This window comes from Macaca fascicularis, chromosome 6 (genome assembly GCF_037993035.2).
Source record: "Macaca fascicularis isolate 582-1 chromosome 6, T2T-MFA8v1.1".
Lineage (NCBI taxonomy): Eukaryota > Metazoa > Chordata > Mammalia > Primates > Cercopithecidae > Macaca > Macaca fascicularis.
In genome coordinates, this window is record NC_088380.1 from 164393876 (window position 1) to 164419619 (window position 25744).

At 41.0% G+C, this 25744-nt stretch overlaps 1 protein-coding gene across 2 annotated transcripts in view; it reads right to left on the reverse strand.

Moving 5' to 3' along the window:
- Nucleotides 1-20257: 20257 nt before the first annotated feature.
- Nucleotides 20258-25744, reverse strand: part of SOX30 (SRY-box transcription factor 30) — a 30687-nt gene continuing 25200 nt past the window's right edge. Inside the window, exon 5 of one of the 2 annotated variants that reach the window (XM_005558395.5) lies at nt 20258-21298. In XM_005558395.5, the coding sequence (XP_005558452.2) occupies nt 20917-21298 (382 nt within the window). In that variant the 3' untranslated portion in view covers nt 20258-20916. The remainder of the gene's footprint in view (nt 21299-25744) is intronic. The other variant, XM_005558396.5, reaches the window with a different exon arrangement.

Genomic DNA, 25744 nt, shown 5'->3' on the forward strand with positions numbered 1-25744 from the left:
GCAATCCCAGCTACTGGGGAGGCTGAGGCATGAGAATCGCTTGAACCCAGGAGGCAGAGGTTGCAGTGAGCTGAGATTACGCCATTGCATTCCAGCCTGGGGATAGGGCCAGACTGTCTCAAAAAAAAGAAAAAAAAATGGATCAGCCACTTCTTGGCTCCCTTTTTGCTCTCTTTCATAAGGTGCTTGTTCTTGCCAATCACCATGTTGCTGCTCAGAGTGATCTTTTCAATAAATGTTACTGAAACAACTGGACATCCATATGAAAAAAATGAACTTTGACCTTTAGCTCACATCATACAGAAAACTTAAATTGAAATAAATAATAGAGATAAAAGTTGTGAAAATAAATACATTCAAAAGCTGCTGGAATCCCCAAAGCACTTTTTTTCTGAGGCAGAGTCCCACCTTAGCCTCGAGTAGCCGGGACTACAGGTGCGCACCACCACGCCTGGCTAATTTTTGTATTTTTTTTTTGTAGAGACAGGGTTTCGCCATGTTGCCCAGGCTTGTCTTGAACTCCTGAGCACAAGCAATCAGCCCACTTTGGCTTTTCAACTTGCTGGGATTATAGGCATGTGCCACTGCACCTGGCTTCCAAAAAGACTTTAAACCTTGAGAGAGAACTGACTGTGATTGGAGTCACTTAGCATGTAGTTGCAACTTCTGCTTCTTAGATTATAGATCAACTCTCTTTTCTCATTGTTCTTGTGCTATAAATGACTGGGAGAGACCAGAGACCAGATGTCCTCCCCTTCTAATCACTGACCTTTGTTATAGATTGTCTCCTTCATTATTCTGTACCTAACTCAAACCAGATGACACAAAAGACCTCATGACTGTTTCATCTTCAGTGTGGAATGTTAAGTGTATCTTTCCTGAAAGAAAAAGATGACCTTCACCAATCAGACCATTGCAATTATGTATTAAGCCTTACATAAGGCCGGACATGGTGGCTCACAGCTGGAATCCTAGCATTTTGGGAAACCAAGGTGAGAGAATCACTGGAGCCCGGGAGTTCAAGGTCAGCCTGGGTAACATAGTGAAACCCTGTATCTATAAAACATTGACTGGGCATGATGGCACACACCTGTAGTCCCAGCTACTCAGGAGACTGAGGTGGGAGGATCACCTGAGCTCAGGAGGTAGAGCGTGCAGTGAACCCTGATAGTGCCACTGCATTCCAGCCTAGGTGGCAGAGTGAAACTCTGTCTCAGGAAAAAAAAAAAAAAAAAAAGTCTCATATTTTAAAAAATGTTAAAATTCTGTTTTTTTCCCCCTAAACTTTGTCTATATAAACAGCCCCAAACTTCTGCACTTCAGAACACATCAGTGCAATTCCATCTTTGGAATTTGTGCTCCCTGGGTGGCTGTCCTCAAGCCTTGTGCTAAAAAAAAACTCTACGTTTAATCATATTTTCTAACTTTTATTATTTTAGGTTGACAAAGTAAAAGCTAAAACTATAAAACTTCTAGAAAAAAATAGAGGAGAAAATATTCACAAACTACGGTCTTGAGGTAGACAAAGATTTCCTGGACAGGACACAAAAGTATAAACCGTAGGAGAGAGAGCGAGAAAAAAAAAGATAAACTAGACTTCATTAAAATTTAAAAATTGCCTGTACTTTGAAAGATACTATTAAGAAACTGAAAAGGCAGGCCACAGTCTGGAAGAAAAGATTTGCAATGCAAATATTAAATAAAGGACTTGTACCCAACACACATAAAAGAACTCTTAAAATTCAATGAAAGAAGGCAACTCACACACACGCAAAAAGATTTGAACAAACCCTTCAAAAAAAATGATACATGAATGGCCAACAAATACATGAAAAGATGTTCAACATTATTAGTTATCAGGGAATTGCAAAGTAAGGCCACTGTGAGATACCACTTAGAAGAATACTCAGCTTTAGAAAACAGTTTGGCAGTTTATGTATCCCTTACCCTATGACCCAGCAACTCAACTCCTAAGTATTTATTGGCTTGAGAGAAATGAATCACCTAGGCCCTTTATTTAGCTTCCCACAAATTCACTGATTCACTCTGTGACTCTGGCCAGGTTCTTCCCGTCTCTGGCCCTGTTTTCCATCTGTGGAAAGCAGATGCATGGGTTGGGCTAGGTCAGGGATGGCAAACAACTTTTATCTTGAGTACGAACCCCTTATCACTGCCAGGGACTGCCCAGACCACCTCTGTGATGAGAAGGAATGTCTGATAGAAGGTGAGAGCTCTGTGACCCACTAACAATGTCTGCTAGAAACAAGAGAATGGCCCAGAAAGGCCACGTACTTCCTATGTGCTATATGCCCACAAAAAGATTTGTGCATGAATGTGCATAGCAACTGTATTCATAGCAATTGAAAACTGGCAATAACTCAAATTCCAGATACATTGTGGTACATCCACACAACAGTTTATTACTCAGCAATATGAAAGCTATTAATATATGCAATAACATTGATGATTCCTTTCTTCATATGGAGTGAAGGAAGCCAGAAACGACTCTATAAGTCAATGTATATGAAACTTCTAGAAAAGGCAAAACTAAGCTATACTGACAGGAAGATCAGTGGTTGCCTGGGATTGGGGTGAGAGAGGGGACTGGATGGAGGTGGCAGGAGACTTCTGAGGGAATGGAAATGTTCTAAATTTTGATTGGGGCAGGTGCACACATTTGTTAAGATTTATCAAGTTGTGGCGGGGGGCAGTGGCTCATGCCTGTAATCCCAGCACTTTGGGAGGCTGAGATGGGCAAATGACTTCAGATCAGGAGTTTGAGACTAGCCTGGCCAGTATGGTGAGACCCCATCTCTACTAAAAATACAAAAATTAGCTGAGTCGGTGGTGGGCACTTGTAGTCCCAGCTACTTGGGAGGCTGGGGCAGGAGAATCTCTTGAACCCTGGAAGCAGAGGTTGCAGTGAGCCGAGATTGAGCCACTGCACTCCAGCCTGGGTGACAGAGTGAGACTCCGTCTCAAAAAAAAAGGATTTATTAAGCTGTATGTGCACTTAAAATGAATGTATATTAATATATGTCAATTATACCTCAAAAAATGATTTTTACAAAAGTAGCCTTGAAATGTAATGAACTATTCCTTGAGCATGTGGCAGGAAGAGGGAGACATACTGCCAGACATACTGTGGGAGAAACATGGAAGTGAGAAAGGACAGGGCACCCTCAGAAACACATTAGTTGGTAAAATCGCTCTCAGCTTTGCCAAGACCTTTCAGGTGAGCTCAGAGAGGCTGGCCAGTTGCTTCTCAGATACCCTGTTAGAAATTTGACCATGGGCCTAACAGGACCAGGGCTGCCACGGAGCATGGAGAGAGGGCCTGGAGCCCAGGATAGATCATCTGACTTGGTTCTGAGTTCTCCATAAAAATCCTCATGGCCTCTCTCCTCCTCCAGCCTCACGTGCCCCACCTCACCTCCTTAAGAATCTAGGCGCACAGCACTCAGGCAGGCAGCTGTCAACTCCGAGCCCCTTCCCCTTCTCCTTCGGGTAGAGTCCCAGTGTTCAGACATTGTCATAAGTACTGTTCTTTTAAAAAGCTGGAAAGTTGGGTTGAGGAGTTTGGGGCTATTATTAGTGCCAAACACTATAAAAAGGAAATGCCACTGATAATCTTAGATGGCTGTATTTTCATACAGGAATAATTCAAGCTTCCTTCTTAGAGTTCTTAGTCATAAGAAACCCTTCATAAAAATACTCCCTCGGGTCATAGCCTCAAACCTAGCATTGCTCAAATCCTTTGGGACTATTCAAGTTAGGACTGACTGGGAGAGCTGGCATTTTTTAGCCCATTTTTATGGCTGCCTCCTTCTGAGTTGCTCGTGTTGTTCTACTGGAGGAAAATAACGAATGATTCAACCTATGCACAAATATTTATTTGCACTGCTTATATGGAGGTGGCATAGCAAAGGGCCTTAGGGGGCAGGCGCCTGTCAGATTTAGCTGAGCTCTGTCCCTGTGTGGTGTCAGGTAAGTTGTTCATCCTTTCTGAGCTTCTCCTAAAAAATGAGCTGTCAACCCTAGGAGCTAATGCCTGGTGGCTGCCACTTAGTAAACTCTACGTGAATATTAATTTGTTATTATTATCACTGTTATGCATTCAGTTATACCATCCACCATGGGTACAGCAAAAATTCTGTTTCACCTTTGAGAATCCTACATTCTACCTTGCTACACAAAGCGTACAGACAGGAGAATAAGAGAACAACAGAAGTGATGACACCCTACCCTGTGATGGAGAAGCTGCTAAAAAAAAATCTCCTTTCATCTTTCATACACTGCTAGTCCCCTGCTTTGAGTGTTATTGAGAAACAATGTGTCACTATGTGTCAGAAGTTTTAAAATGTGTTTGCCCTTTCACCCAGATTCCCTCTAGAAATTTTCATAAGAAAACAATTAAATCCGTGAGCAGAGATTTCTCCTGGATATTACTGAGAGTAGCAAAAATTTGCTAACAGTCTATCTGAATGATTAACAACGGAAGTTAAATGTATATTTAGATATTGTGATTGATCAACATTTATGCAAAGCAGGTCACAAAACAATATGTGCAGTGTGGGTCCATTTCGAGGATATGACCTGAAGTAGGATTTTTAAAAATCGATACATAATAATTGTGCATATTTGTGGGGTACATATGATTTGATACAGGCTTATAATGTGTGATGATCAAATCTGGGTAATTAGAATATCCATCACCTCAAACGTTTATCATTTCTTTGTGTTGGGAACATTTCAAATTTTCTCTTTTAGCTATTTTGAATTATGCAATAAATTATTGTTAACTGCCATCACCTTACTGTACTATTGAACACTAGAACTTATTACCTTCTATCTAACTGTATGTTGGGACCCATTAGACAACCTCTGTTCATCCTCCCCTTCCCCAGAAATAGTGGCTTGTTTTTTCGTTTTGTTTTTTGAGAAGGAATCTTGCTCTGTCATCCAGGCTGAAGTGCAGTGGCGCAATCTCGGCTCACTGCAACCTCCGCCTTCTGGATTTAAACAATTCTCCTGCTTCAGCCTCCCAAGTAGCTGGGATTACAGGCATACCACGCCTGGCTAATTTTTGTTTTTTTTTGTTGTTTGTTTGTTTTGTTTTGTTTTTGTTTTTGTTTTTGTATTTTCAGTGGAGATGGGGTTTTGCCATGTTGGCCAGGCTGCTCTCGAATTCCTGACCTCAAGTGATTTGCCTGCCTCAGCCTCTCAAAGTGCTGGGATTACAGTCATAGGCCACTGTGCCTGGCCTGAAATCATGTTTTTATTAACCAGAAACTCTAAGAAGGAAGCTTGAATTGTTTCCATATTACAGATAATATCTATATACATATAAGAGAGAGAAAAGCTATATAGACCTTACTCACCAATGGTTTTATTATGTGTGAGTATTTGAGTGGATTTTTTTCATTTCATTTATTTGTACTTCTATAGAGTATTGCTTTTACATAAGAAAAAAAAAACAGAAAATTAGGAAAAACCAATTCAAATAATCTAGAAAACCGAAAGAGAGGACAAATACAGCACAATAGGCAAAGTAAGCAGTAATGTGATTTTTCCTTGACATTTGTAAGAATTCTAGGCCTTTTATTTGGCTTCCCACAAATTCACTGATTCACTCGGTGACATTGGCCAGGTTCTTTCCATCTCTGGCCCCGTTTTCCATCTGTGGAAAGCAGATGCATGGGCTGGGCTAGGTCAGGGATGGCAAACGACTTTTATCTTGAGTACGAACCCCTTATCACTGCCTGGGACTGCCCAGACCACCTCTGTGATGAGAAGGAATGTCTGATAGAAGGTGAGAGCTCTGTGAGCCACTAACAATGTCTGCGAGAGACCTGAGAATGACGAATGACCTAGAAAGGCTATCCACTTCCTGTATACTCCATAATGTAAAGGGCTTGTACAACTTGATGAGTCTGGCACATCTTTAAGCAAAAATATGAACCTGAATTTGAAAAGTCATAGGGTTGGGGGTACCTAACTACATATTTTCGTTTTTGATTAGGTTACACTGAATCACTAATTTTCCATCTTACTTCACAGACCCTGAGACATAACTTAGGATTTACTAAAGCAGAAAATGGCCATGGTGGTGGCGTCTCAGTTGTATTTGCACCCATTATGTCCCATCCCAAGGACAAAGAATAGATCTGCAGCTGTTGTTTCAGCCTCTTCAACCTGAAACAATCTGAAAGTCCCAGTTGTTGCAGGCATAAACCTGATCCTGGCTTTGTCCTTGGTTTATGTCTCATGTTTTGGGGAACTCCGAAAGCCACTCTTCTGGGGTTGATTCAGAGAAGGCCACCTTTAATCATTACCCTCCTGGAAAGTGGAAGTGCTAAACGCACATTTGTTAGTGAACTTTCCAGCATGGAGTGGGACCCATTCCTCTCTTGACTCAAGGCCTACAGAGGAGAGGTGACATTCCTAAAATCACGCATGAAGTTCAATCTACACCCAGCTCTGCCTGCAGGCAAGCAAACATGGATTCTTTGGTAAAAACCCACATCAGGCTGTCAGCGGCTTGCTATTTGGAGGAAGGGGCAGTCTGGAGGGCTTGACTGCATCTCAGCTGAACCACACTAATCTACCATAGCTTCCACAGAGAACAGCAGGCTGTATTCAGGGATCTCAGCAACAGCTGTGCCTTCCAAACCAAGACACTTCAGAAAAATGATCCGAAAGTGGGCCGGGTGTTTCAGCAGGATTTGGTGGGACTTTCCTACTCAAATGGCCCTTTGTGTGCTTTTAAAAGACAGGGCATTAACCTCGCGCGTGGCTAAAGCATGATGGATGACTTGGAGTTCTCTATTTACATTTGGCTGGTGGCCACAGCGGAACCGTCAAAATGCCTGGGTATCCGATGGACAGTACCCGGCTTGTTCAGACTTGTTTCTGATGGAGTGAGTGGATCCCAGGGCTTTTGCTCTGCCTAGGTTTGATAAACTAAACATGGCCAGGCTGTTAAAAAGCTGACTCCAGTGTTCCTCTCACGGCAGCAAAATTCAGTGTCCTGAATCCATAGCCTCTTTAATCATCTTTGTTTATATTCAGCATCTTTATCTACTTCGGGGTTACTCTGATCTCTGCCCATTTGTTGCAAGATGTGTGTGGTCCTGCCCAAGACTTGGGCATCAGGAGCACAGGGCCTGTGCTCATGTCGCTTCTACCCAGCTCCATGAAGTCACCTGCTTGATCCTTTTACCGTCTCAGTAATACGCTTGGCAAGTGAGAGTGAATCTGGATTCGTCAGTTCTCCAGACAATCTTGTCAGGCCAGAGGGAGCCAGAAGTTGACCCACTGCACCATGCTGGCACCACTACGTGAGAGTATGCAGCACTCGCAGGCAGGAGCTAGCTAGGGTAAATTATTAGGCTCTTTTCTGGCAGACTTGGGTCCTGCTCTTCCATTAAAGAGGAGCTGGTTAAGTCAATTGCTCCTCACTGGGCCTCAGTTTGTTCACCTTTCCCTTGTGTTTTTCATGAAGCTCAAAGGAGAAAGCAAAGTGTTCTGAATGACTTTATATAAACATGAGAAGGTGGTAGTGGCCGGTACCCTCCTAACAATAGTCCCATCACATCTTGAGGAGAGAGAGAAGCTAAACACTAGCGCAAGTGGACACTTAAGTAAGATAAACTTATTTCCCTTCTAATCATTTTCGCAAGCTTGGCCTTGTTGTAGCAGCTTGGAGGATTTCAACTGGGTGTCCCAGAGACATATAAAATAGAGCAGAGAGGGGATGCACTGATCTATTGCTAACAACACGAGAGGGAAATACTGGGACGTAACTACTGCTAATCATAATGACAAACACGTTAGTATTTATTATCACCCAACACTGTGTATAATCATTAACCTTCCACAGCAATCCTGTGAGGTATGTATAATCATTATTCTTATTGTATGGAAAACTGAAGTTCAGAGAGGCGAAGTTACTTACACAGTATCACACAGCCCTAAAAGTGATGGAGCCAGGAGTCTTCTCAGATATGCCTGATCCCAAAGCTGATAGGTGAAAAATGTGCAGTATGAAAAGCATTCTCTGGGCTTCAAGATGTTGACTGGCTTCTTTTTCTTCTTTTTTTTTTTTGTGTGTGTTTTTTGTTTTTAATCATTATTGGGCAGTCTCTCACCCGGAGTAGGCTCAGAGACTTCCTTGACTGACTTCTTGCATCACATGAGGGGCCTGTTTATATGTCCCTGTGTTTGTCCAGACAAATTCGCAATAAATCAAAACCCACTATCACCACAACCAAAAAAACAACCTCGAACTAGCTAACTGTTCAAGAACCAGTGAGGATGAGCCCTGCGGGAAATGGAACCAAAGACTCCAACAGTGTCGGCTCTATGTCTTCCTGTCTCTGCTTCTGTGTTGCGACGATTTGCTCCTCCCAAAGATGGGCTTTACCCAAACCCCAGAGAACACGGCCACAAGTCGATCCAAACTCACATTCTTAGAGAATCATTTTCCATGAGGAAAGCAAAGTTGCCTGCCCCGGAATGTTCACTTAGAAAAATCCTTGTGAAGGCTCTGACTGGCCTGCTGGGTAGGACACCCAGCCCTGGGCCAGTCGCTGTGACCGGGTGTACTATTGTGATCAGCCGCACCAAAACTGAGGATCTCTCAAAGTAACAGGCAGGAATGGGGGTGGTTATCACAAGCGGGCAGGCAAGGTAGCAGGGATCCGTTGTGCTCTGGCAGGTGGCAATGGAATAAGGGATGTGTTGGTGGCCCCTTTATTCTTGCAGCTGCCTTTCATGTTTTCTTCCAACCTAAGCTAGCTCAGGATCTGGACAGGGTGTTCCTATCTATGGAAGGAAGGACTTAGCCTGAGAGTTCTGCTTGACGTGGATCTTACCCCGGGACTGTTTGTCGGCAAGGTTAACGTGGCAGAGCAGAAAGACTGCTGAGTTTGGAGGCGGACAGACTGGAGTTCAGGTCTTAACTCTTCCATTACTTGCGGGGTGGTGTTGGATAATTCGCTTCACCTCTATGAGTCTTCAATTTTTTTCATTGGCTAAATAAAGATGATAACACCTATTTACAAGCTTGTTATAAGAACTAAGTGAGATAATCACATAAACCATCAGATACAGTGGCATATACTAGGTGCTCAATAAAGTGTACCTTCTACTAATTAATTCAACAAATATTTAATGAGCATGTAATACATTGCAGGCACAGTGGTAGGTGTTAGGGATAATACATCAAGCAAGAGATATAATGTTCCCATTCTTTTGGAGCTTCTAGTAGTGGGGGTTGGTGGGGAAAAAATAAGTGAGAAAGTAAGACAATTACAGGTAATAATGAGTGCTTTGAAAAAAAGAATTTTTTTTTTTTTTTTTTTTTGAGACAAGGTCTCACTCTTCTGCCCAGGTTGGAGTGCAGTGGCACAGTCTCAGCTCACTGAAGCCAAGGCCTCCTACACTCAAGCAATCCTCCCACCTCAGCCCGCTGAGTAGCTGGAACTACAGGCGTGCGCCACCATGCCTGCTAATTTTTGTAGTTTTTGTGTAGAGGTGGGATTTCACCACATTGCCCAGGCTGGTCTCAAACTCCTGGACTCAAGTGATCCACCTGCCTCAGCCTCCCAAAGTACTAGGATTACAGGCATGAGCCACCACTCCTGGTCAGAAAAAATGAAATTATTTTTGTGCTTATATTTATTATTAGTGCGAAAACCCTCCTGCAACGATGTTTGAACCTCCCTGTTTAGTCTCTCACCACCCATTTATCTATGTGTTGGAAATCATTCTCAGAGTGCAACAATTGCTTGGAGCTTGACTTTGGAAAGGGACTGAACTATTAGCTCTTAAAGTGACATGGAAGAAAGGAAAGGAAAATGGGATGTTGATAGGAGGAAAATCCCGATGTTATCCCTTAGCTCCCAAATTCCTTTTTTTTTTTTTTTTTTTTTTTTTTTTAGATGGAGTCTTGCTCTGTCACCCAGGCTGGAGTGCAGTGGCATGATCTCTGCTCACTGCAACCTCCACCTCCCAGGTTCAAGCAATTCTCCTGCCTCAGCCTCCTGAGTGGCTGGGATTACAGGTGTGTGCCATCATATCTGGCTAATTTTTATATTTTTAGTAGAGATGGAGTTTCACCATGTTGGCCAGGCTGGTCTCAAACTCCTGACCTTTCAATCTGCCCACCTCAGCCTCCCAAAGTGCTGGGATTACAGGCGTGAGCCACTGTTCCTGGCCCCAAATTCCATTTTGTAAATCATTACCTGGTGGGTTTCAAGATCACCTCGGAAGCCTTTAAAAGATACAGATTCTTAGGTTGCATCCTCAAATATTCAAATGCCAGCGGTTCAGGGAATTTCTTTTTTTCCTCTTTCTTTTATTTTTAAGCTTCATGGTAATTTATATGGGCAATCAGACATAAGAAGCACTGCTTGCCAGCCAGCCTATGAATTCCATTAGTCAGGTTTAGAATACAGGGATGCATTTGTTATTCTGCTAGTCAATGTATACTTCTTTTTTCTAGTTTCTAGGAGAAGACATGGGTCATGGTTGGCCCCCAAGGAGCTTAGAATCTAGGGGGAGATATAAACAAAGTTGCTATGGGAACACAAAGCAGGAACAATTAGTCTTTGAAAATGAGAGAATGCTTTCCGGAGGGAAGAATTCTGAATGAGTTAGAATTTGGTTCAGCTGCATGTGACACACAACACAAAATTATAGTGGATTAAACTAGGTAGAAATACATTTTTCTCTCATATAAAAGTCCTGAGGAAAGTAATCCATTGCTGGTATGATGCTCCCATCTTGTTTTTTGACCTTCCTCAGCATGAGTCCTATGTGGTCCAAAAGGGTTGTTCACATTCCAAATATCCCTCCCATATTCCTCACAGTAGGAAGGACAAAAGGGCAGAGAAGGGTATAATCTCTTCCTTTAAAAATATTTTCTGGAAGGTGCACATGAAACTTCCATTGTAATGTTATAGTCCAGAACTTGGGTACTTGGTCACACCTTGCTTGAGGAGATGAAACAAAGTCTTTATTCAGAATGGCCATGTACATAACTAAAAACTCAGGTTCTGTTACTAAAAAAGAAAAGGAAAGCAGCCATTGGGAAACAACTGGTGGACCTCTACACTGAGATATGAAGAATGAGTAGCAATTAGGCAGGGGAAGTCACATAGCAAAGACTGTCCAACAAGGAGAACTAATGCATATCATGTCCCCCTCGGCAGGAGGGACACCAGGAAGCACCCTTCTTTCCACATCTTCGTTGTCATCCTTCATGTTGTGATCTAAAGCCCTCCTGGATAGTGAAACTCCGTCTCTACTAAAAATAGAAAAATTAGCTAAGCATAGTGGTGGGAGCCTGTAATCCCGGCTACTTGGGAGATTGAGGCAGAAGATTACTTGAACCTGGGAGGGAGAGGCTGCAGAGAACTGAGATCGCTCAACTGCACTCCAGCCTGGGCAACAGAGGGAGACTCTGTCTCAAAAATAAATAAATAAATAAAAAACAAAGTCCTCCTGAGAGGAGTCTGCTGGCCCTAGCTATTCAGTGCTTGGATTTACAATGACCTCAGCACAATTCTGACCTTAAAGCCCTTCATGTCACTGGAATGATGGCTGCTTCAAGAAAATCCCTCCTTTTCATTTGTCAGTAAGAGAACTCACTCTAAGATCTCATCATTGACATTTACCAGGACAAATTTCTGAAATCTCTTTAGAAGAAACTACAATCCCAACTCTTTGATATGATTAGTTATGGCACATCTGCCTGAAGCAATATTATACAAACATGGAAGGTGATCATTTATGAAAGCATAGAGTATGAGAAACAGCTCATGACAAAATATTGAGAAAATGCGAGACTGTGTATGTGCTGTGATTATAATCGTGTGAAAGATGTGTGTGTATATAAACAAATATTAGAAAGAGCATCATAAAAAAATGATTATTGGATGGTTAAAGGCTTGTTTCTCCTTGGAAAATTCCCTTTAGTGTGGTTATGTTGTTTTCATACATAAAATTTGAAAATAAGTCTTGCAAACATTACATGTTGTCAAAAAAATGTTATGGTGTCAATGGTAAATATACATAAGAATCACCTGAAAAGCTTACTAAAAATGCATATTCACAGGCTGTAGCCCAAGATATTCTGATTCTATAGGTCTGAGGAATGGCTGCATTTTTAACAAGCATTCAGAGTCATTTTGTTGGAGGTGGTGCATCGACAACATTTGAAAACCACTGCCATAGATGGTGTCTCAGAGACACCTAAAAATAGAGTTGGGACATTATCTGTGCCAGAACAGCCTAGCTTTGTGTTGCACCAAAGACTCTAGGCCAGGCCAGGAGCAGTGGCTCATGCCTGTAAGCCTAGCACTTCAGGAGGCCGAGGTGGGTCGATCTCCTGAGGTCAGGAGCTCGATACCAGCCTGGACAACATGGCGAAACCCCATCTCTACTAAAAACACAAAAATTAGCCGGGCATGGTGGTGGGCGCCTATAATCCCAGCTACTTGGGAGACTGAGGCAGGAGAATCACTTGAACCCAGGTGTCAGGGGACAGAGGTTGCAGTGAGCCGAGATTGTGCCACTTCACTCTAACCTGGGCAAAAGAATGAAACTGTGTCTCAAAAGAAAGAAAAGAAAAGAAAAAGACTCTAGGCCAATATTCCTCTATCATTGTTGGGGAAACAGTACAAAAGTTTAAAACAAAAACTCTGTGTTAAGAAAAATGCACTCTGTCCCTGGTTTGTAAAGTGAAATATCACTAAAAGGTACAGCTTTGATGATTTTTCTTTGAGTCTTCCAAGTAAACTTAAAGGTGTCTGATAAAAGCAACCCAATTTTGAACAGTTACCTTTCCAGTTCCCTTAGAGTCCCACACTTCCTATATCTTATTCCATGCCTTCCTAACAGGCCCCACACAAATTCAGCTGTAATCTGCCTTCAAGTGTAAGGCATGGTAATTTCAAGTCCTACAGCTGAATAACGTACTCTGCATAAGCCGGTTTTCTGAATACTTCAATATTCATTTTCTTTATTAGTGATGTAGGATTTTTCTTCTCGGTCACTTTGCAAGCTGGGGACCCCTGGCTGATGACGCCCCGCCCAGATGTCGCTCAGCCACGCTGGCATGCCCCAGCTCACCTGTGTGATAGTTTGTACCTGCATTGGGCCTTCTTGAGCTCTTGTACCACGCCCAAGAAGAATGAAGATAGGCAGGACATTGAAGAGTGAGGAGGGCAGAGAAGAATTTTATTGAGTGATGACACAGCTTTTAGCAGAGAGGGGACATGGGGCTGGTCCCCCTACCTCAAGACGGGAAAGTTCTTCGTGTGGCTGGGTCTGCCTTTTAGGGACTCAGAATAGGGCTTATGTGCTGATTGGTTTGTTAGTACGCAAAAATGTTTAAAGCAAAGATACCACTCAAAGGTGGGCATGATAGTGTAGAAAGCCAATTAGGAAAGGGTAGGTATATATAAAATAGGTGAAGGGTAAGGACCAATCAGAGGAAAGCGGGCCAAACGGGAAGATAATTTCTCAATCCAGTCCGATGATTTAACTTGTAGCTTGGCTTTCAGGCTTTAAACTGTCTCCGGCTTGGAGTGGGGTTTCACCACAGGCCCACCCCTATCTGCCTAGGCATTTGGCAGCCGCCTGCCGCTCTCATTAGGGTGACCAACTCATCACAGTTTGCCCAGGAGTTTCCTGATGTTAGCACTGAAAGTCTTATGTTCAGGAACCCCCTGCTCCTCAGTCCTGTGCAAACCAAGACCGGGACAGTTGGTCACCCTATACCTTCCATACGGCTTAAAAGAAGACATTCTCCAAGAGGATTACTCAGCCTCCTCAGTGTGCCCAGAGAGCACAGGCAAAAACTTAGCTTTCTAAATAAAAAAAAAAAAATACAGGTAAGATGCTGAGATATACATACGTGTGTGTGTGTGTGTGTGTGTGTGTGTGTGTGTGTATATATATAATTTTTTTTATTTTTATTTTTTTGAGATGGAGTCTTACTCTGTCGCCAGGCTGGAGTGCAGTGGTGTGATCTTGGCTCACTGCAACCTCCAACTCCCTTGTTCAAGCGATTCTTCTGCCTCAGCCTCCTGAGTAGCTGGGATTACAGGTATGCATCACCATGCCTGGCTAATTTTTGTATATTTAGTAGAGATGGGGTTTCACCATGTTGGCCAGAATGGACTCGATCTCCTGACCTCGTGGTCTGCCTGCCTTGGCCTCCCAAAGTGCTGGGATTATAGGTGTGAGCTACAGGGCCGGACATGCTGATCATTATTTTAAGAAATAGGACATTTCAGACCAGGTGTGGTGGCTCACGCCTGTAATCCCAGCACTTTGGGAGGCAGAGACAGATGGATCACTTGAGGTCAGGAGTTCGAGACCAGCCTGGCCAACATGGTGAAACCCCATCTCTACTAAAAAAATACAAAAATTGGCTGGGAGTGGTGCCACGTGCCTGTAATCCCAGCTACTTGGGAGGCTGAGGCAGGAGAATCACTTGAACCGGGGAGGTGGAGGTTGCAGTGAGCCGAGATCATGCCACTGCACTCCAGCCTAGGCGACAGAGTAAGACTCCATCAAAAAAAAAAAAAAAAAAAGAGAAGAAGGGGAGGGGAGGGGAGGGGAGGAGAGGAGAGGGAAGGGAAGGGAAGGGAAGGGAAGGGGACATTTCGGCCGGGTGTAGTGGCTCACACCTGTAATCCCGCCTGTAATCCCAGCACTTTGTGTAGCCAAGGTGGGCAGATCACCTGAGGTCAGGTATTTGAGACCAGCCTGGTCAACATGGTGAAACCCTGTCTCTACTAAAAATACAAACATTTAGCCGGGCATGGTGGCGCGCACCTGTAATCCCTCCCAGCTACTCGGGAGGCTGAGGCAGGAGAATCGCTTGAACCCAGAAGCAAAGTTTGCAATGAGCTGAGATCATACCGTTGCACTCCAGCCTGGGCAACAAGAGCAAAACTCCGCCTCAAAAAATAAAAAATAAAAATAAAAATAAAAGAACATTACCCTTAAGTGGTTTCAGAGAAAGAGCCAGAGATGTAAAGGTGTTGCAAGCAGCCCTTTCCCATTCCCCACCTTTTCTTACAAATATTCATTACTTTGAGAAAATTTTACTAAGATTTGTGCATGTTAAACTCATCATCACAAAGGAGAGATTTGTAAAGTTGAATCGGGTGGTCTGAAAGCAGAATTCAGAGATAAAGGGTAAATTTGTCAAGAGGATGTGAAATTTTTCATTAAGTAGAATGTGATAAAAAGCAACTCCTACACTTGTTTTTAGATAAGTAGTTTTATTGTGATGCCTTTGAAAATTCTCTTAAATCCTAAAAAGTTAAGAAGACCCAGAAAGCTAAAAAAATGTGTCCCAGCAAAATCTGTTCCAAAATGTAAGACAAAAAATTTTCAGAACTACTCCGCCCTCATCAAAATCATACTACTTTAAAATATTGCAAGCAGTTCATAGAATCTCCAGAAGTTCATTTCAAAATCAGTTCCAAACTACAATTTTCAAAAGCAGTTCATATTTTTTGCCTCAGGAGTAATCCTACCAACAGCTGGTTGACACAGTGAAAAACATACTTGTGTATCTATTTAGCACATTTGCCTGCTTGAATTCTTGGGTGCAATATCAACTTTCCTTAAAAAACCAGTTTAAATAGAAACAGAGAGACTCCTCCCTAACTCATTTTATGAGGCCAGAATCATCGTGATAACAAAACCTGGCAGAGACACAACAAGAAAAAGAAAATTTCAGGCCAATATCCCTGATGAACATCAATGCAAAAATCCTCAATAAAATACTGGCAAAACGCATCCAGCAGCACATCAAAAAGGCTATCCACTACAATCAAGTCGGCTTCATCCATGGGATGCAAGGCAGGTTCAACATATGCAAATCGATAAACATAATCCATCACATAAACAGAAACAATAACGAAAACCACATGATTATCTCAATAGATGCAGAAAAGGTCTTCAAAAAAATTCAACACCCCTTCATGCTAAAAACTCTCAATAAACTAGGTATTGATGGAATGATTCTCAAAATAATAAGAGCTATTTATGACAAATCCACAGTCAATATATTGCATACTGAATGGGCGAAAGCTAGAAGCAGTCCATTTGAAAACCGGCGCAAGACAAGGATGTCGTTTCTCCCCACTCCTATTCAACACAGTATTGGAAGTTCTGGCCAGGGCAATCAGGCAAGAGGAAGAAATTAAGGGTATTCAAATGGGAAGAGAGGAAGTCAAATTGTCTCTGTTTGCAGATGACATGATTGTATGTTTAGAAAACCCCATCGTCTCAGCCCAAAATCTCCTTAAGCTGATAAGCAACTTCAGCAAAGTCTCAGGATACAAAATCAATGTGCAAAAATCACAAGCATTCCTATACACCAATAACAGAGAAACAGAAAGCCAAATCTTGAGTGAGCTCCCATTCACAATTGCTATGAAGAGAATAAAATACTTAGGAATACAACTTATAAGGGATGTTAACGACCTCTTCAAGAACTACAAACCACTGCTCAAGGAAATAAGAAAGGACACACACAAATGGAAAAACGTTCCATGCTCATGGATAGGAAGAATCAATATTGTGAAAATGGCCATACTGCTCAAAGTAATTTACAGATTCAGTGCTATCCCCATCAAGCTACCATTGACTTTCTTCACAGAATTAGGAACAACCACTTTAAAGTTCATATGGAACCAAAGAAGAGTCCATATAGCCAAGACAATCCTAAGCAAAAAGAACAAAGCTGGAGGCATCATGCTACCTGACTTCAAACTATACTACAAGGCTACAGTAACCAAAACAGCATGGTACTGGTACCAAAACAGATATATAGACCAATGGAACAGAACAGAGGCCTCAGAAATAATGCCACACATCTACAACCATCTGATCTTTGACAAAGCTGACAAAAACAAGCAATGGGGAAAAGATTCCTTATTTAATAAATGGTGTTAGGAAAACTGGCTAGCCACAGGCAGAAAACTGAAACTGGACTCCCTCCTTACACCTTATACAAAAATTAACTCAAGATGGATTAAACACTTAAACGTAAGACCTAAAACCATAAAAACCCTACGAGAAAACCTAGGCAATACCATTCAGGACATAGGCATGGGCAAAGACTTCATGACTAAAACACCAAAAGCAATGGCAACAAAAGCCAAAATTGACAAATGGAATCTAATTAAACTAAAGAGCTTCTGCACAGCAAAAGAAACTATCATCCCAGTGAATAGGCAACCTACAGAATGGGAGAAAATTTTTGCAATTTATCCATCTAACAAAGAGTTAATATCCAGAATCTATAAGGAACTTAAACAAATTTACAAGAAAAAGAAACAACCCCATCCAAAAGTGGGCAAAGGATATGAACTTCTCAAAAGAAGACATGTATGCAGCCAACAAACATATCAAAAAAATTTCATCATCACTGGTCATTAGAGAAATGCAAATCAAAACCACAGTGAGAAACCATCTCATGCCAGTTAGAATGGCAATCATTAAAAAGTCAGAAAACAGATGCTGGAGAGGATGTGGAGAAACAGGAACGCTTTTACACTGTTGGTGGGAGTGTAAATTAGTTCAACCATTGTAGAAGACAGTGTGGCGATTCCTCAAGGATCTAGAGACAGGAATACCATTTGACCCAGCAATCCCATTACTGGGTATATACCCAAAGGATTATAAATCATTCTACTATAAAGATACATGCACACATATGTTTATTGCAGCACTATTCACAATAGCAAAGACTTGGAACCAACCCAAATGCCCATCAGCGATAGACTGGATAAAGAAAATGTGGCACATATACACTATGGAATAGTATGCAGCCATAAAAAAGTATGAGTTTACGTTCTTTGCAAGGACATGGATGAAGCTGAAAACCATCATTCTCAGCAAACTAACACAAGAACAGAAAACCAAACATCGCATCTTCTCACTTATAAGTGGGAGCTGAACAATGAGGACACGTGGACACAGGGAAGGAAACATTACACATCGGGGCTTGTCAGGGGGTGGGGGGCTAGGGGAAGGATAGCGTTACAAGAAATACCTAATGTAGATGATGGGTTGATGGGTGCAGCAAACCACCATGGCACACGTATACCTATGTAACAAAACTGCACGTTCTACACATAAATCCCAGAACTTAAAGTATCATTTAAAAAGCCGGTTTAGTAGCCGGTAAATTAACAATTATAAGTTTCAGTTTTTCAATCTTTTAAGACCATTAAGATACAATGAAGAAAACTTTATTCAGCCAGTGCTTTCACTAAGGAGTTTGAACTACCCAATGCAGAAAACCATATGCGAAGTCAACAATTTTTAAACCAAAGCCACCAGCTATTATTGTTTTCTGAAGTGTGCTCTGTGAGATGTTAGTAGGTGATATGTTAACACAAAAAGTTGGGGGAGTTCACCCTAAATAAGATTGGGAAATGCCGAAATAGAGTTTAACATGTTTCTTTACTGTAAGAGTTTTGAGACATAACGATAATAATGGACACTGAGACTCTTTAAGGTGGGGTGTGACATGTTTTTTCCAAACTTATGTGACCAAATTTTGTCAGAATATCTAAAAGGCTTGGATCTCACCGACAAATGTAAAGAAATACTGCTCTTGTCCTCCTAAATTTGGTAACTCAGCTCCTTGAAAGTTCAGACTAACTCTATTTTCAGTCAATTTGCAGTGAAACTAGTTTTCATTTGCAAATAGCCAGAGCAGTTTTGCCCAAAGCATAGAACAGCTGAGTGACATTCTAAACATATTGAGATTTCAACATATTTTGAGACTATTCTTATAACAAATGTCATTACCTAACAAACAAGGCAGTGAGACCTATTAGAAAGTACTTGTGGCTTTGAACTTGGAGAATTTCACTTGATGACTTAGAAAGGCAGATGAATTACTGCCAGTGGGGCAGGGCTTTGTTTGGTCTGTAGATCTCTAGTCGGTGGTTTGAAAAGCTGTAAATGATCAGATATGGGCATTTGTAGTTGGGAATGCTTATCTGCAATTAGGTACTTTCTAAATGAAATACTCATATTTCCCAGCCCAAATCGTACTGTGGATCTAAACAATCTAAACTCCTGGCTTCTGATCCCAGCACTGAGGAAGAGGAAGAGTAAAAGAATTGCCCAGCGTTAGCCATTAAAAGAAAAGTTTAAGGAAAGAATTGGAGAGAGGCAGGGCTACCCTACAGACAGGCAGTTAGGATATACTGACCTATGCTTTATCTCATTCACTGCTTTATACAGTGATTCCACCAACCAATTTGTCTATAATAAGGTCTATGGTAAAAATCCAGTTAGTCACAAAGGTGCTATTAAATGAGATGAGGTAAAATAGATCAAATTGTTGCATCCATTTCTCCTTAATGGTATAGATATCAAATGTGTAGACAATCAAATGTTACTTTAGTTCAGATGTGAGGTGACATAATGTTTGCTTTCTATCACCAAGAAATTCTAGTTTTGCTCTTTAACGACATCAAAATGGCATTGAGCGTAGTAATAAAGAAAACCATGAAAACAAAATTTGTATTGGGAAATGTCGTACAATAAACGTTGTCTGATGAAATGTATTACATTAAGAAATTTTGTTTAAGAAACAAATACAGGTTTAGTAAAGAAAGAACGTGGAAGCTTAGAAGAGATTTCCACACACAATCTCCACACTGTTTTAAGTAGCAGGATCTCAATTTGCATAAATTATATGGTAATTGAAGAAAAAGTGTATTGGTTGGTGACTATTTCCCATCATCAATTCACTTTGTACCTTAGAGATCTTTTACCATGATCTCAACCCTGGCCGTCCTGATACTGTTCTAAAAAGGCCTTCTCAATCCCTAACTGGGTACTTACCAGGAGGTTATGTCACAGGTAGAGTTTTTTTTTGTTGATCGTGAATTAAATAAATTCCACATGCTCTTAAACTTCACAGTTTTCAAGACAGCTGCTTGAGCCAAATCTGGAAGAGCTCTTCCATTCTGGGACATGCTTAAGTCACGTGTACATATGTGTAGAGTTTGGAAATGGCATCAGAATGTGTGCACATCTTTGTTGATACATGTTTAAGTCTCATATGAGCTAATAGAATCTATACAATTCTGGAGACTATTAGGTAAAAATGAGTATCTGTATATGGTATAGAAAATAATCTTCTATGAATAATATTCTGTTTGCTTATTTCTATCCCCCAAACAGAAAACATTCAACAAGAACAATTTTATCTATGTTTATTTAATTACAACAAAGAACAATGTATGCCAAATGGAAAAAAATACTTTAAAATGATAAAATATTTAGAAACAGAAATGACTAAATTTAGCTGAAGGAATCACCCAGGTGCCATTAAAACACATTTGGAACTTATAATTTGTTATTAGTGTAAGTTAAATTTAGCAACCGAGTCCAAGTTCACTAAGAGTTGTCAAAATACTTTCAAAATGTTACATCAAAAATTGACAACATCCATAAGTATTACATAAACAGCAAACAAAAAATCATTAAAAAAATGTATCCTGAGATAAAATAAAAATCACACTATGCTAGATTTATACCCCTTTTCCCCTCACATACAATTGTGAGGCTTCAGTATTTTGCATGTTCCAGGATAAAGTAATAATAATATAGGTTGATGCAAATTTCAGCCATTAAAAATAAACTACTTAATAACTTAAATATTCCTACAATGAAACATCCAGACTCTAGTTTCACTAATGAAAATTTTATGAAGACATAAATTGCATTTGGTTTTAACTCCTCAAATCATGACTGAAAAACTTTCAACAAAGAATTCTAGGCTTTTTTTTTCTCATACCAACTGACCCAGAATATATTTTAAGAAATGTTTATTTTCTGTGCATATTTGTTTTAAAATTATAAATCCCTGAGCACTTTTTCTTCTTCCTCCTCATCACTGTCAGTGACATTGACTTGCTGGATGCTAGAAGGAGTTGATGTCGGGGCTGTGAAGACATTCTCCAAGGCTCCAATGTCCAGTTGAGGCACAGGGTTTAAGTATTCTTCCCCACTGTGGCTATGACTGTTATAGAAAGAAGTTCCATTCATGTTCTCACAACTCCGAGAATTTTCGCTGTGTGTGCGTTCACTTGAGTAGTCTCTAAAAGAATAGTCTCTATTTAAAGCTGAAAATATAGCCTCATGTTTTTGGTACCTGTCTTCATAATAACCAAGGCATTCTGGCATTGAACTCGGAAAATTTCCATAGCCAAAGGGAGGCCGACTGTAAGGGCATGTACTGCAGCAGAAAAACACAAACAAGGAATTAGATCTTGCCCACATACTGCCTTGCATACAGACTAACACAGCAAGTTAATGCATCCTCTTCGGGGCTTGGAAAGTTCCTTTCTGCAACCACTTCATGTATTCCTCTGCTCTTTTCCCACTGCCCAGTCCCCATCCACAAGAAACCAGCACTGTTATCTATCATTAGCCTCAGGCTTCTTACCTTTTGACAACCATGATAACAAAATTGCTTATTCTGGTCTTTCTCTCATGATGCCTCATACCACATAAGGTTTTGGAAATGCAGATGTGTGTGGAGCTATGCTAAGAATTGACACTTAGTGGCTGGGCGTGGAGGCTCACGCCTGTAATCCCAACACTTTGGGAGGCCGAGGTGTGCAGAACATGAGGTCAAGAGATTGAGACCATCCTGGCCAACATAGTGAAACCCCATCTCTACTAAAAACACAAAAAATTAGCTGGGCGTGATGGTGTGTGCCTATAGTCCCAGCTACTCAGGAGGCTGAGGCAGGAGGATCGCTTGAACCCAGGAGGTAGAGGTTGCAGTGAGCTGAGATTGCGCCACTGCACTCCAGTCTGGTGACAGAGTAAGACTCCGTCTCAAAAACAAAAACAAAAACAAACAGAATTGACACTTAGTAAACAACGCAATGGTGCAATAGTTGTTTTTCCTGGTTTTTTTTTTTTTGAAAAGGAAGCTCATGGTGGGGCGGGGGGAAATGTATAACTACATTGAAATCTAGAGATCCGGAATATTGAGGCACTGAAACAGAAGACAACTTAAATTTTTTCATTGACATTCAATAGTAAAGTAAATTTAAAACACTGTTACTACTAGAAAGATTTAAAACTGGTAGTAAACTATGATCTTAAAGGTCTTTTCCAAAACATTTTTTGGAGGGCAAGAATGTGAAGAATCAAAAAGACATTTTGCAGTTTTACAAATTACGGTTTTTTGGCTGGGTGCAGTGGCTCATGCCTGTAATCCCAGCACTCTGGGAGGCCAAGGTGGGCGGATCACAGGGTTAGGAGATCGAGACCATCCTGGCTAACATGGTGAAACCCCATCTCTACTAAAAATATAAAAAATTAGCTGGGCATGGTGGCGGGCGCCTGTAGTCCCAGCTACTCGGGAGGCTGAGACAGGAGAATGGCGTGAACGCAGGAGGCGGAGGTTGCAGTGAGCGGAGATTGTGCCACTGCACTCCAGCCTGGGCAACAGAGCAAGACTTCGTCTAAAAAAAAAAAAATGGCAAATCCAAAATTTCTGCCACTTGCTGGGCACAGTAGTGCATGCCTGTAGTCCCAGCTACTCAGGAGGCTGAGGCTGACGATCACTTGAGCCCAGGAGTTTGAAGCCAGCCTGGGTAATATAATGAGACTTCGTCTAAAAAATAATAATTTTTAAAAAACATTACACCTCAAAAATTCTGCTACTCAGACCCATTTGTCAATTTTTTTAAAGTATTATTCTCTTTCAAAGGCATAGAACAGGAATCATAGGAAGAGGTAGAGTCCATCCATCTAGTGACAGATAATCATAAACATAATGACCATACTCATCAGCAAAACCCATGGCAAGTTAAGTGTTTCATTTCTTGCCTTCACACACACACACCCCCCAATTTTGTTTCCATACTTTTAAAAACCTAAGTATGACAGACTAGACTTTATCTCAAATTCTGAAACTATGCCCTACCCCCAAATCTTCAAGTACTAGGTACCTTGCTGGTGTTAATTATAACAAATGAGGTAAAGTTTCTAAAATTTTTCAGGTTTCCATGCCTACTGCCACTCTTAGTTCAGGCATTTTAAATTTAATACACATGTCCTGAATATACTGTGCTTCTTTTTTTTTTTTTTTTTTTTCAGACAGAGTCTTGCTCTGTAACCCAGGCTGGAGTGCAGTGGCATGAAATTGGCTCACTGCAATCTCTGCCTCCCAGGTTCAAGCAGTTCTCCTGTCCCAGTCTCCCAAGTAGCTGGGATTACAGGTGCCCACCACCATGCCCAGCAACTTTTTGTATTTTAGTAGAGATAGGGTTTCACGATGTTGGCCAGTCTGGTCTCGAACTCCTGACCTCAGGTGATCCATCTGCCTCGGCCTCCCAAAGTGTTGGGATTATGGGTGTGAGCCACCGCGCACGGCCAAATACACTGTGCTTCTGGCTAGCACAACTTCGCTCATATAGCAGGTCTCTCCATCCATTGAATTCCACAGATAATTCAAGGATGATAAGAGGCTGACTAATGGGTACAAACATACAATTAGAAGATATAAGTTCTAATGCTCAGTAGCACTGTAGGGTGACTGTAGTTAGCAATAATGTCTTGTGTATTTCAAAGTAGCTATAAGAGAGGACTAAAAATGTTCCCAATATAAAGAAATGATAAATAATGAAGGTGACAGATAACCCAAATACCCTGACTTGATCATTACACATTTTATACATATTTATGACATGTACCCCGTAAATATGTAAAATGTTATGTATCAATAAAACAAAAATCTCGGCCGGGCGCGGTGGCTCACGCCTGTAATCCCAGCACTTTGGGAGGCCGAGGCGGGCGGATCACAAGGTCAGGAGATCGAGACCATCCTGGCTAACACTGTGAAACCCCGTCTCTACTAAAAATGCAAAAAATTAGCCGGGCGAGGCGGCGGGCGCCTGTAGTCCCAGCTACTCGGGAGGCTGAGGCAGGAGAATGGCGTGAACCTGGGAGGCGGAGCTTGCAGTGAGCCGAGATCGCGCCACTGCACTCCAGCCTGGGCGACTAAGCGAGACTCTGTCTCAAAAAAAAAAAAAAAAAAAAAATCTCTCCCTTCCACAAAGCCTTCACTTCAGCTAGAAATAATTCACCTAATAACTATGTTTTTCAGGACTCAGTGTAGGCAAGATGCTATGTTAAGGTTTGGTAGATAATTTTTTAAAAAACATAAAATCTAGGTATATATTAGACATGTGCTAAAGTCTATAATGCCAGCATTATAGTGACTATTTTGGTTTGGTAAAGACGAGTTAGTGTTATGTTCAGAGAACAAAAAGATCAATTAAGACAAAGGCAATCCTAGAAGGTTACATGAGTGAAAGTAAAAAACTATAAAAGCATCATGGTGTAGGGAGAAAAACATTACTTAGAATAGTCCAAATAATAATATTATCCAATAGGTAAGCATTTACTATTTTTCAGGCATTGGCCAAGGAGTGTATATGTTATTTCAATATAACACTGAACGACACTCAGAATGACCCTAACGGATAGATACTATAAATATCACCACTGTACAGATGAGGAAATGGAGCTTTAAAAAGGTTAAATAACTTGCTCAAAATGATAGAATTAGTAAGTGGTAGACAGAATCAGCCAATTTGATTTCAGAACTTGTTCTCCTAACTACCATGCCACCCTACCCAGGCTCTAGTTCTAGCTATGCCACATAAGAACCTGGTAAACTTAAGTAAATCTTACTTTATCTGATCCTTGTATCCTTCTTATATAAAATAGGGATAGCAATGCCTGTTCTGTCAACCTAAAAGGTCTGTCATAAGGAACAGGAAAATATCAGTAATGGAAACTAGAAACACTATTTCAATATATGACTGGTAAGTCTTACAAGAAATTATTGCAATCTTTAGCTTGAGGATTTGACTTTGGTTCTTTTTTTTATTTCTATCTCCTTATTGATATGATCTATTTGGTAAGACATTGTTCTCCCGGTTTCCTTTAGCTCCTTGAGCATATTTAAAACAGCTGATTTAAACTGTCTAGTAAATCCAATGTCTCACCTTCCTTGGGGATAGTTACTACTACTATCTTTTCCTTGTGAATGCCCTACTTTCTTGTTTCTTTGCATATCTTGTAACTTTTTGTTGAAAACTGGATGTTTTGAATATTATAGTGTGATGCCACTAGAAATCAAATTATTTCCCTTATCCAAGGTCTGTTGTTGTTGCTTGTTTGGGATTGTAGTTGTTTATTTGGTTTTCTAGAGTATTTTTGTAAAGACTGTATTCTTTGTTATGCATGGTCATTGAAATCTCTGTTCAATTAGCTTAGCGGTCACAAATTTGAAAGAGATTTCCTTAAAAACCTAGAAACAAAAACAAAACAAAAAATATTATCCTGGTCTTTGCAGATTGGCTTTGAGTTGGGGCACTCCTTACATACTTAGCCAGGCTGTTTTCAATTCAGCCTTAGTCTTTACTTCCTGCTTACACAGAGCCTACAGATCAGTCAGAGTTAAAAGCTCGGGGTCTTTTCGTGTGTTTTCTGAACATGGGTCTAGTTCTGGATATGTGTGTGGCCTTCTGGATTTCATATATATATATATATATAAAATTATCATTACTTATATATATATTTTATCTATATAATTTAAGAGATGGGATTTTGCTCTGTCACACACGCCAGAATGCAGTGGCATGATCATAGCTCA